General features: G+C 39.1%; 1 protein-coding gene across 1 annotated transcript in view; it reads left to right on the top strand.

Annotated features, from left to right (window-relative positions):
- Positions 1-4,185, top strand: part of LOC116741621 (dimethylaniline monooxygenase [N-oxide-forming] 5) — a 37,984-nt gene extending 33,799 nt beyond the window's left edge. Inside the window, exon 8 of the mRNA XM_032608472.1 lies at positions 3,867-4,185. Coding sequence (XP_032464363.1) covers positions 3,867-3,927 — 61 coding nt within the window. The 3' untranslated portion in view covers positions 3,928-4,185. The remainder of the gene's footprint in view (positions 1-3,866) is intronic.
- Positions 4,186-12,804: the final 8,619 nt, after the last annotated feature.

Genomic DNA, 12,804 nt, shown 5'->3' with positions numbered 1-12,804 from the left:
TTCAGGTAGGTTGCCTATTTCGTCACTTATTTGGTCTTGTCAGTTTTCACCTTGCTCCTTCATCTGTAACACTTTTTTGTCATTTTTTTTTTTTAATTTGATGGGTAGGGCTGTATTCCTGTGTTACTGGTTGTTTGGCCTGAGGCATCCAGCACTGGAGCTTGCAGGCAGGTGGATAGAGCCGGGTCTTGGTGCCGAGATGAGGACTTCCGGGAGGCCTCACTCCAATTAATATTCTCTAGGGTCTGAGGTTCTCTCTTAGTCCAGTGGTTTGGACTCAGAACTCCCACCACAGGAGGTCAGGCCTGACTTCCAGCCTGGGAACCAAGATCCCGCAAGCCACGTGGCGCAGCAAAAAAAAAAAAAAAGCAGTACAAGAACAAAGAATAAAAAACAAAATAAAATTAGAAAGATAAAAAATATATTAGGAAAAAATATATAATTGAAACAACTGCAACAAGATAAAACAAAACCACAACAGAAAAAAGAAAGGGAAAAAATGGGGGAGAACAAGCCAAAAGGAGCAGAACAATAACAAACTATAAAGAATAAAATTAAACTAAAAGACTAGAAAAAATAAAAATATACATGAATCAACAAGAATGAATCAAGGTGAAACAGAACCTCAATCTAAAAGAGGAAAAAGAGAAAAGAAAAGAAAAAAGCCTTGGCTATGGGGCACAGAGTTTCAGTGGGTGGAAATTAGGCAGTGGTGGGCTTTAGCGTGGGTGGGGGAACCTAGGCGAGAGATGGGTGACTTTTGGGAGTGGGGCATGGCCTAGGCTCAGGACCCATGCAGCCGGAAAAGGCCTTGGGGGCAGGGCCTAGGCAGGCTCCGTTCAAACGTGGGGCAGGGGCTCTGCTTAGGGTCTGCGCAGAAGGGGAGAGGCAGCACATCCAAAGGGGGGCCTCTGGAGTGTGGAGTTCTGGAGTTTGGAGGTAAGGGTGAGGGTGTGTGGGTGGGGTTTAGGCCCAGTGTGGCTGTAGGGGCTCTCAGAGGGGGTCTCTGAGTGTAGAGGTAGAGCCCTTGGTGGGGTGTAGGGGCTGGGCTTGGGCTCTGCACGGCAGGAAGGAGGCTCCAAAGTAAGAGGGGATTAGGCCTAGGAGCCCAACAGGCTCCCTGGTGCCTAAGTGGAAAGGGAAAGCGCTGGCCACGTTCCCTTCCATTCCTCTGCGCCACCCTCTAGGGTGTCCCCGCAACTGCCATCCCCCCTAACTGTGGGTCGGTCCCACTGGGTGTAGGAACTCCTCCCATCCCCCAGCCACCCCTCAGGGATGCCGGTCCTGTATGTCAGCCTTTACTTTTGCTCCCCCTTACCTTCCTCCCACTCCCTCAGGACCCGCATGGCTGGAGGGGGCCTCGGTGGGCAGAGGATCAGGCCTGGGATCTCAGCAGGCTCCCAGGGGCCCAAGAGAGCAGGGAAAACCTGGGCATGCTCCCTTTTGATCCTCTGCCCTCCCAATGGTCCCCCAATTTTCCCCTTCGTGCATGGGATCCCTTCCCTTCCCACAGCTGCCCCTCAGGGGCACCAGTCCTATCCCACCTCCACTTCTCCTCCTCCCTCACTCCCCCCCCACAAGCCCCACATCCTACCCTGTCACTGGGGGTTCCTCCCATTCCCCTTAGTTGTCTGTGGTCCCCCACCAGTGTATGGTGGGTGCCCTAGTTATGCGGAGACGCGAATTCCGCGTCCTCCTAGTCCATCATCTTGACTCTGCCCTTGTGGTAGGTGCTTAATAAATGTTTGCTGTCATTTATCAAATAATATGGTGGGAAGAATGAGCCAATATCTACATAAGAAATGGGAGATTCCATGTAATTGTGCTTCTGACAGGATTTGGTTTTCTACTAGACTTTTAATCTTTTGTTTTTAATATTGTAACTAAATGTATTTTTCCTCAGAGATAAGAGAAATAATGGTCTTATAACAGTTGTATATACCTAAGATAAGATATATAGATACTTAAACACTTTGTTTCACTAGCTGTTCACTAGTCTGTCTGATACCTGGTCATTTTTCACTCTTTTCCTCTAAGCAACACATCTCTATTTTCTCAATGAAGAAACTACCTCCAACTTTCTAGGCTCATGGATCATTTTAACAATCTAGCAGCTACCAGCAGGTTCAACTTGGCTGGAAAAATTGGGATTTCAAATGAGCTGTCCAGTCTTTTTTGATCTCTTAGTTCCCATATTAGGATACAAGACTTTAACTTAGGAACTATAAGTAGCCATCAACTGCTGTGGTGTGGCCTACAAATGTGATTGGATTTATCTCCCCCCAACTCCTACTTTCTCCCCTCCACACCCTCTCACACAGAGAGTCTAAGTAGTAAGTATTTGAAGAGGTCAGTTATGTAATAAATTAGGATTAATAACTAAATATAGGGGTATTCTGCTTATAACAGTTCTTATGTCACACATTGTAGTTATGAAAAACAAAGCAAATGAAATGAAACCAGGGCCTCCAGTTTATGTCCAAGTGCTGCTGTTGATTCTGTTTTCTCATCCCTAGAAGTTTTGCTCTCTTCTTGTCTGTCAGAGTAGTTAACTAAATGTTAGATGTCTGGCACACCTAATTTCATGAAGAAAGGAACTGATGTACCAGCCAAGTGTGTTCATAAATAAGCTGTGGTGTAATACATTTGGGATTGCTACCTATTGCTTAACCAAAAAATAAATTTGAACAACTGGAAGAACAACATTAGAAATCATTATCTTTCCCAATGTACAATAAATAAGAGAACCAGAAACGTGAGACTACAACTTCCTCCTAATCATATAACTATTTGTACAATTCCCTGCTATTTCGTCTAATTTTCCCTGTGGAAAATGCTTTTTGAGAATTGGATGGTCTTTTTTCTTCCAGAATCTTTGTGGTACTGGGGATTGATCCTCTATTAAAATGGACCTAGTATCTTTTAATCTGCACACTATTCTTGTTCAAAATTAAATCGAAAGCCGCTTTTCCATTTCATTCTTTCAGCATATAAATTTGCCTCTTTCAGCGTGTAAGTCTGTTGAATTAAAGTCCTTTGATAATGTAATTCCTAGTTATCAGCAATAAGTACCCCAGTTTCCTCTTTAAATAAAAAGCATGTAATTCTAAGCTCACTGACTCTCTCAGTTTCCTTACAATATGAAAGTTTACCCCCCCCCAAAAAAAATCATTGGTTAAATTCTAAACCAAGCTAAAAGTAAGATGCGAATAGGAAAGTGAACTCAAAAAACTCAAGATACAAAGCCCTGGTTACTGATGAATGTGTATTAATCATCAATTTACCATATCTTTTGTAATTATATTAAAAGGTTGTATCATTTTCCCAATTATATTATACAGAAAAATGCTTTCTTGTAGTGCCAGAAAGTAAGGAAGTGCTCAAAAAGCAAATCGATGGGGGAATGTCACAGGGACACAGGAACCAACAGAAAGTGGTCCCAATGGCCAAAGCTGGAACAATTTGAACAATATAAATAACCTAGTATTGGTTTATAATATAAAGTATAAAAAATACCCATCAGTCCATAATGGTATAAATAAGTGATTGAATAATAAGTGGGGTAGAATAGAGAAAACTCCCATATGGAAGAATTTCAAACAACTTACATAAATACTCTGCCCTCCAGGAGTTGGAGCATAACTCCCCATTCCTTAAGTGTAGGCTGCATAGAGTGACTTCCTTCCAAAGAGCAGTAAAGGGAGAAAAATAACTTTACAGTGGAGAAATCTGACAAACACTACCTCAGCTGGGTGATCAAGATTAACATCAACAGTAAAGTCATGTGGATAGTATGTACTCTTGATATGATGTGATGAGAAGGGTACTTTGCCTCTGTGGTCTTCCTCCCTAAAACCATAACCCAGTCTAACTATGAGGAAAACATCAGACAAACCCAGGTTCAGGAGTATCTTACAAAATACCTGACCATCTCAAAACTGAAGCTCATCAAAAAAAAGGAAGGTCTGAGAAATTGTCATAGTATAGAGGAGCCTAAGACCTGATGTCTAAATGTAATGTACCTTGGATGGGATCTTGGAACATAGAAAGACATTAAGTAAAAATGGAAGAAATATTAATAAAGTATGGATTATGGTTAATAACAAGGTACTGATTGGTTTATTGGTTGTGACTAATGTAGCACTGTAACATAAGATGTTACCAATAAAATAAATTGTGTGTGGGATACACAGGAACTCTGTACTAACTTCCCAAGTTTTTCTTAAATCTAAACTATTCTAAAAATTTTTAATTATTTTTTTAAAAAAGAAATGTATTCTTTTGGTTCAGGATTTGACCCAGAGGCATAGTCTAGTGGAATTTTCTCAGAGGAGGAAGAATATTGGATAGTACCATTCATTTAAATTACTATCTTTTCCCTTGATTACTCTACAAATTAAGTTCTTCTAATAAAGCATACTATTACTTACTATGGCAATTTTGTTCCTTTGTTGAATAAGTATAGACTACAGTTGTAGAGAGGAGAAAATGGTAATATGAGGTCAAAAGACACATTTTCTTAAAATACTTAGGTAAGTTCTTATAGCTGAGCACATTAAGCCAATAGTCTCCACTAGCAAAATGTACGGTATATTAATAACAAGTATATTCATGAATGAGATAATTTTACTCAGTACTGGATCTGTGCATGGTTACTTTTGTCAGTAGTAATATAACATATAATACTATACTAACATCCTCCAAGCTGCCTACTTGGAATTTCCCAAAGTGCTGTGTTTTTCCATGTTTCTATATACATTCTTATGTTTCCCCTTGCCCAACCTATTTCACCTTCAAGATTCACGTAATCTGTTATCTGTTCTAGAAACCTCCAGGATTAAATAGGTGACCTATCTTTATGCTTCACACCACACCTGGTATATTGCTCAATTATATGTGGTGACTATCATTTGTCACACTATATAATGTCAACTGTTTCTGTCACCTAGTTCCTCCTTGAACTAGTAAATTCCTTTGAGAAAGATACTTTGTAATTAATCTGTATGTTCCTAGTGCCTAATATAGTACCTGAAACACAGTAAGACCTCAGTAAATCAATGATTAATTAAATGATTAATTAATTAAGCTCAGTGTGGGAGACAAAAATATGGATGAGTTTTTAAAGGAGTAAATAAAATAGTGAATAATACTTCACTATTTTATTAAAAAGTTATTGAGGAGATTACGGGGTGCTTAACATTTTGAAATGTCTGTGGGGCAAGCATGTTCTTCCAGAAAATATTCTGGGATAGATCATTGTTCTGAGTCAGTATGTCATCTCTAATATTGTTTGGTTTGAAACACAAGTGACATGTCCTATCCATATCTTATTTCCTCAATCAAACACAGGATTTTAAAAGGCAATATCTTAGCGCAGGAACAAAGGTGGGGTGCGTGTCTTCCTTGATCCTCCTTGCTGCCTTGGTCCTCACTGCTGTTTCTCCCTGCTTTCTCAAATTCCCCAGCTTCTTTAAATCACCCACTACCTCTTCTGTTTGAAATTACTTATGGACCTCCCATTTACTCCTCTTCATTCAGTGAAGATTTTAGCACCAAGCTTTCCCCCTCTCTCTATATATAACTACTCCTGTAGTTAATTTTTTCAGCAGTTTTTTTAATCTCAATTTTTTTATTGATATATAATTGACATATAACATTATATTAGTTTCAGGTGTACCATATAATAATTTTTATATATACAAAATGAAGTGATCACCAAAGTCTAGTTTACATCTATGGCCACAAATAGTTAACAAATTTTTTTCTTATGATGAGAACTTTAAAGATCTACTCTCTTAGCAACTTTCAAATATACAGTACAGTATTGTTAATTGTTAACTGTCACCATGCTGTACATTATATCCCCAGGACTTGTTTATCTTATAACTGGAAGTATTTACCTTTTGACCCCCTGCACCCATTTTGCCCACCCACCGCCTCTGCCGACCACCAATCTGTTCTGTGCATCTATGAGTTCAGGTACTTTGTTCTGTTTTTTAGATTCCACATAGAAGTGAGATCATACAATATTTCCCTTTCTCTGTCTTATTTACTTCACCTAGCATAATGCCTTCAAGGTCCACCCATGTTGCTGCAAAGGCAGGATTTCCTTCATTTCTTTGCTGAATAATATACCATTTGGTATATACACCACATATTCTTTATCTATTTCTCCACTGATAGACACTTAGGTTGTTTCCATGTTTTGGCTATTGTGAATAATGCTGCCATGAACATGGATGTGCAGCATTATTCTGTAGTTCACATCTGTGTAGGTAATACTTTCACCAATCCAATGTATTAGTTAGGATTAGATTCCACTGCATATAATAGAAAAACCCAAAGTAACAATGGATTAAACAAGGTTTAAGTTTATTTCCCTCTCATATGAAAAACTCTAGAGGAAGATAGTCCTGAAATGGTGTAACAGCTCCACAGCATCTCTTTCTGCTCCACTATCAGCATACGGCTTCTACCTTATGGTCCAAGATGGCTGCTGGAGCTCCAGCCAATATATGGACATTCTACACAGAAGGAAAAAGAAATATAGAAGAAGGCCACAACCCTTTTAAGGAAAATTACTAGAAGTTCCATATAACATTTCCACTTAGATCTCATTGGAAGTATTTTGTCACATATATCTAGCATATATCCAGGGAGGCTAGGAAATGTGTCTTTATACAGAGAGGCAATGTGTCCAGGTAAAATCAAGGTTCTGTTATTAAGGAGGAGGGAAGAATGAGTATGAGTGTTGAGGTAGACCTTTACCACCTGGCCTCTCACTTCAATGACCTTCTTATTCCAATGATTTTATAATCTACCTATGTCATTACCACCAAAATCTCGATTTCAAGCAACCCACTCTCCAAAACCGTCTCTTATTTCTTCAGCACATTCACTCCAGTACTCTAACTCCACAGTTTTTTGACTCCACTTCATGCCCTCCATCAACCTGCTCTCTCTTCAGTTCCTAGCCCACCTGGTCTATAAGCCATGGTCCAACATTATAATCATATCCTACCATGCATTCTCAATTCCTTAGCCCTTTCCTCCATACTTGCTTGGCTAAACATTACCTTTAGTTATGTGCCTGCACTAAAACACTTAAATATGGCAAGAGAAAAATATCACTGTGCTCATTTGACATCTTAAATTCATGACCACTAAACCTTGTTTCTTTTTTCTCTAAGAAAATAGAAGCAATCAGAAGACTTTCACATCTTTCCACTCTGTGCCCAAGGTCTGTAATAGGGCTAGTCCACAGGCACCCTCTGCCTGCCCATTTCAAAATTCCAGACTCCCAGAAGGAGAGCAGGTGTTCAGTATAAACCACACGGTTACACAGTATAGGCACAGAGAGCCACTCTTATCAGTTGGGGTGGTAAGAACCCTCCCCAAATCCAAATTCCCAGACACCAGCCATTGGCCAAAGATGCAAGGTGGCCTTCCGAAGGATAAGCAATCTCAGGCCTGGAGTTATGCTCCACCTCCTTGAGAAGGCAATATATACATAAATGTGGAATTTTTCTGTATAGGAGATTTGTTGCCCATATTCTGGTTGGTTTTAATTCTTTATTTTTGGAGATATGGGAAGCACTATTATGGTTCCAAGAGTCAGCTACCTCTTTCCTCACACTGCCTTTTATTAGGGATCTCCAGTACTGGTCTCCAGACTGTTGCCTGCCCCACTGTTTCTCAGAATTTGGTTCTTGATCCAGAAACACCAGCATCATCTGGAACTTGATAGAAATTCTCAGACCCCATCCCAGACTTACTGAATCAGAAGTTCCAGTCACCAGTCATCTGTGTTTTAGTAAGCCCTCCTGATGCATGGTAAAGTTTGAGAACCACCGATTTAGCCAAAAGGCGAGGAAGACCTGTAATTGCTCTTTCTGTCAGGACTTGAACAGATTCTGAGGTCTCTACTATCTACCAGAACCAACAGATGCTGAGTTATGAAAATTGGGTTGGGATGAGAGTGGCGTGGAGCTGGGGTGTATTCAAACTAGTATCTTCCCTTCCTTGAGGATTTTAAATAAACTTATTTTAAAGCTCTCTTCAGAGTATTCTTTTTCTCTATTTCTTTGGGTGAAAACGTCATTTGAAGAGTCTGCTGGGACTTCCCTGGCAGTCCAGAGATTAAGACTCTGCACTTCCAATGCAGGGGCTGCGGGTTTGATCCCTGCTTGGGGAACTAAGATCCCACATGCTGCACAGCACAGACAAAAATTTAAAAAAAAAAAAAGTCTTCTGACTCAAGATCATGTCACTGGGCTTCCTCATGTGTTTTACTATTTGGATTACTTTAGTAATTTTTTTAACTTTTTATTTTGAATTGATTTCATTCTTTCAGAAAAGTTGCAAAAAAAATACAAAGACTTCTTGTATAAGCTTTACCCAGGTTCCCTAAAGATAAGACTTCACATAACATTACAACAATTATCAAAACGAGAAAATTAACATTGATATAAAACTGTTAACTAAATCACTTATTCAATTTTCACCACTTTTCCCTCTAATTTCCCATTTTGGTTCCAGGATCTTATATTGCATTTAGTTGTTATGTATCATTAATCTCCTCTAATCTTCATCAGTTCTTCAGTGTTTTGTTTCTTTCAGGAACTTGACAATTTGAAAAGAACTAAGTTCCATACTTTATTCTGATTTATTTACTTTATACCTAATGTTTTTTCTATCACAGGCTCCCACTTAGGGTATCACATTACTCCTTATCATTAGGCTGCTTTAGACTGTGACAGTTTCTTACACTTTCCTTGTTTTTGATGATCTTGACAGTTTTGAGGAGTACTAGTTAAGTATTTTGTAGACTATCCCTTAATTTGTGATTGTCTGATATTTTTTCCTCATGATTAGTCTAGGGGTTTGGGCTGTCAGGAGGAAAACTACAGAGGTAAAGTGCTATTCTCATCACCTTATATCAAAGGTACTGCTACTGACTTCCCACTAATGATGTTAAGCTGGCTGAGGCTGTGTTTATTAAGTTTCTCCACTGTAAAGTTATCCTTTTTTCCCCTTTTCTATATTGTATTCTTTGGAAGGAAGTTAATATACTCCACCCATACTTAAGGGGTAGACAGTTTTGATCCATCTCCTTGAGGGCAGAGTATGGGGAAAGGGCTCAGAGTTTCCATGCCCTCTCCAAGCGAGCCACTCTCCGTGAATCTCCACATGTTCACCCACCTGGAAGCTCTCCAAATTCCTGTCCTTTTTGGGGGTTTGTGGAGGCTTCAGTACACAGGCATGATTGATTAACTCATTGTCCATTGGCAATTGTTTCAACCTCCAGCTCCTCTCCCTTCCCCAGAGGTCAGGGTGTGGGACTGAAAGTTCCAACCCTCTAATCACGTGTTTGGTTTTCCTGACAACAGCTCCCATCCTTAGGTTCAGTCCAAAAGGCATTTTGTTAACCTAACAAGAAACACCTTTAATGCTCTCATCACTTAGGAAATGCCAAGGGTTTTGGGATTTCATAAAGAGGGACAAAGACCAAATATATGTTTCCTATTATAAACCATGATATCACAGACCTGAATAGGTATTTCTCCAAAGAAGGTATACAAATGGCCAACAGGTACAGGAAAAGGCACTCAACATTGCTAATCATCAGGGAAATGTAAATCAGAACTACAATGAGATATCATCACCTCATCTGTTCGAATGGTTATTACCAAAAAGACAAGAGATAAGAGTCGGCAAGGACTTGAAGAAAAGGGGAACCTTGCATGCTTTTGTGGGAATGTAAACTGGTATAGCCACTGTGGAAAACAGTACGCAGATTCCTCAAAAATTAAAAAATAGAACTACCATATGATCCAGTAATCCCACTTATGGGTATATATCCAAAGGAAAGGAAATCAGGATCTTGAAGATATATCTGCACTCCCATGTTCACTGCAGTATTATTCACAGTAGCCAAGATATGGAGACAACCTAAGTATCTGTTTAAAGATGAATGGATAAAGAAGATGTAGCATATACATACACAATGGAATACTATTTAGCCATAAGAAGAAAATCCTGCCACGTGCAACATCATGGATGGGCCTTGAGGGCATTATGCTAAGTGAAATAAGTCAGAGAAAGCCAAATACTATATTGTATCACTTATACCTAGAATCTAAAAAAGAAGTCGAACTCAGAGAAACAGAGGGTAGAATGATAGTTGCCAGGGGTCAGGAGTTAGGGGAAATGGGAAGATGTTGGTCAAAGGGTATAAACTTTAAGTTATAAGATGAATAAGCACAGCATGGTGACTATAGTTAATAATACTGTGCTATATACCTGAAATTTGCTAAGAGAGTAAATCTTAAGCATTTTCCCACACAAACACACAGAGGTGTGAAGTGATAGATGTGAATTACCTTGATTGTGGGAATCATTTCACAGTGTTCACATACATCAAGTCATCATGCTGCATACTTTAAATATATATAATTTTATCATTATACCTCAATAAAGGTGGAAAAAATTAATATCAATGGCATTTGTTTTTAAAAATAATTACTTTCCACAATGGTTGAGTAGTCTCTTTTGTGTATAAACTTGTATCATTCCTGTTCCTAAAGCTGATATTTTAAATAGTATTAAATTGTTTTTATTTTTTATTGAGGTATAATGTTCATACAATAAAATAACCCTTTTTAGTGTACAGTTCTGTAAATTTTGACAGATGCATAACACCATTACAATCAAGATACAGAAGTATTCTATAACTCCCTCAAATTTCCTAAGGCCCCTTTGTAGTCAACGCCTCTTCCCACCTTCAACTCCTGGAAAGCACTGATCTGTTTTCTGACCCTAAGTCTTGCTTTTTCCAGAATGTCATGTAAATAGACTCTGGCTTCTTTCACTTCCCATAATGCATTTGATATTCATCCATGCTGTGTGTATCAAGAGTTTAATCCTTTTCATTGATGAGCTATGAACTCTGAGCCATTTATGGCTGTACCACATTTTGTTTATAGATTTACCAGGCAAAAGACACTTGTGTTGTTTACCTTTTGGGGTGAAAATGAGTGAAGCCACATATGTTTTGTACAAATAAATATTTATGTACAGGTTTTTGTGTGAACCTGTCCTTATATCACTTGAATAAATACCTAAGAGTGGGATTACTAAACTGCATGTTAGGTGTATGTTTAACTTTATAAAAAAGATCAGATTGTTTTTGAAATGGAAATCACCAAGATGAGACGTCACACTCATTCCTGATCACAAGTAGGGATGCAAACTGGGGAGCAGAGACAGGAAAGGAAAGCTCCAGATGCCAAAACTAACCTGTCATCCAGTTCTGTAAAATCGATATATTCTTCCCCCATTCCCCCATCCTCACCTCTCAGAGGAAGTAGGACAGCTTTAGCAGCATGCGTAAAAGTATACTGTGTTGTGAAGCCTCCCATTATTCTCCTCAGTTTATCCGGCAGAATGGCTTATCTGAGGAGACGAGTGGCAATGGCATCTGAGATACAGTAACATCAAGAGAACCCCCACCAATTATTTTGCCTATTACCTTCTTTTCCTTCCCTCTAGAAGGAAGGATAGGACACTGGGGCAACAGCATTAAGTCTGAAGAGAGAAATTATACTGGTGTTGGTTAAGAGATGTTTCTTTACCTAGTCTTTCCTGAGTATAAGGAAAAAACAAACAAACATGGGACTAGGGAGAAGCAATTAATCCTTCCTACAGTGTCACATTACTTTTGTCTTATGTCTAAAATACACAATATGCAAAGTTGACTTTTATTATTAACTACTGACCGATTTATAAATGTTATTAGAGCAGAACAGTGTCATGAATAATCCCCAAAGCAGATTTGCTTCTCCTACGCTGATTTGACGCTTGTAAGGAAATACATACTAGGGACATATTACTTGGCATGGAGAAACCACCCTGGGGCTAGAAAGCTGAACAGTACACAAGTTAATGTTTATTGTATTAGTCCTTCAAGGGCCTTGCTTCAGAGTCCTGTGGAAAGATTGAAAGGAACTCGGGGAATAAGCGGGGGTAAGATTATCCAAGAAGGAGGTAACTAGACAGTAATGATTTTGGAGGGGTGAGCAAAAGGTTGCAGTAAAAAAAAATGTACCTTTTTTTCTGCAAACTGTCTTTGGTTAAGAGCTACAGAATAACTGAGTTTATTAGGGGCAGAGCAAAAACAAAAGGGGGAGCAGAGGATTTGTTGGACTTAAGTGGATGGGTTTTCAACTTAATATAAAACGAACTTTTCAACAAATAGAGCTGCTCATTCAGAAAAGGTGGCCTTGTGTGACTTGGGGTTCCCCATTACTGGCTGTGTTTAAGACTAAGTGCAATTATCCTGTTATAAATGTAGTAAACAGTATTCATGTACCCTTCATTCTGCAGATGTTCACTCTGTTCAAGGTGCATGCAAGAACATGAAGAATCAAACCTAGATTTGCTCTCTGCCAGTTGTCAATGCAGTGGTTCTTACACTTTAATGTGTATACACATTCCCTTGGGGATCTTGTTAAAATGCAGAATCTGATTCTGTAGGATGGGGCCTCAGACTCAGCATTTCTAACAAGCTCCCAGGTGACGCCAATACTGCTGGTCACTATAACACATGCTGAGTGACAAGGGTTTCTAGTAGGTAATGAGACATGCATATAATCATAATACAAAGTAAGAATTAGTAAATACCACATAAGTCCCATTAATTGTCAGTAGAAACCTGAATCTGCTCCAACAAGACTGTCGTTGCCCTTTTCTACCTAAGTATTCCTTCTGATGGTTCTGTTGCTCTCTTTCTTGAATTTCATTTCT

This window comes from Phocoena sinus, chromosome 1 (assembly GCF_008692025.1).
Source record: "Phocoena sinus isolate mPhoSin1 chromosome 1, mPhoSin1.pri, whole genome shotgun sequence".
Classification (NCBI taxonomy): Eukaryota; Metazoa; Chordata; class Mammalia; order Artiodactyla; family Phocoenidae; genus Phocoena; species Phocoena sinus.
This window is presented reverse-complemented; position numbering and strand designations above follow the sequence as displayed.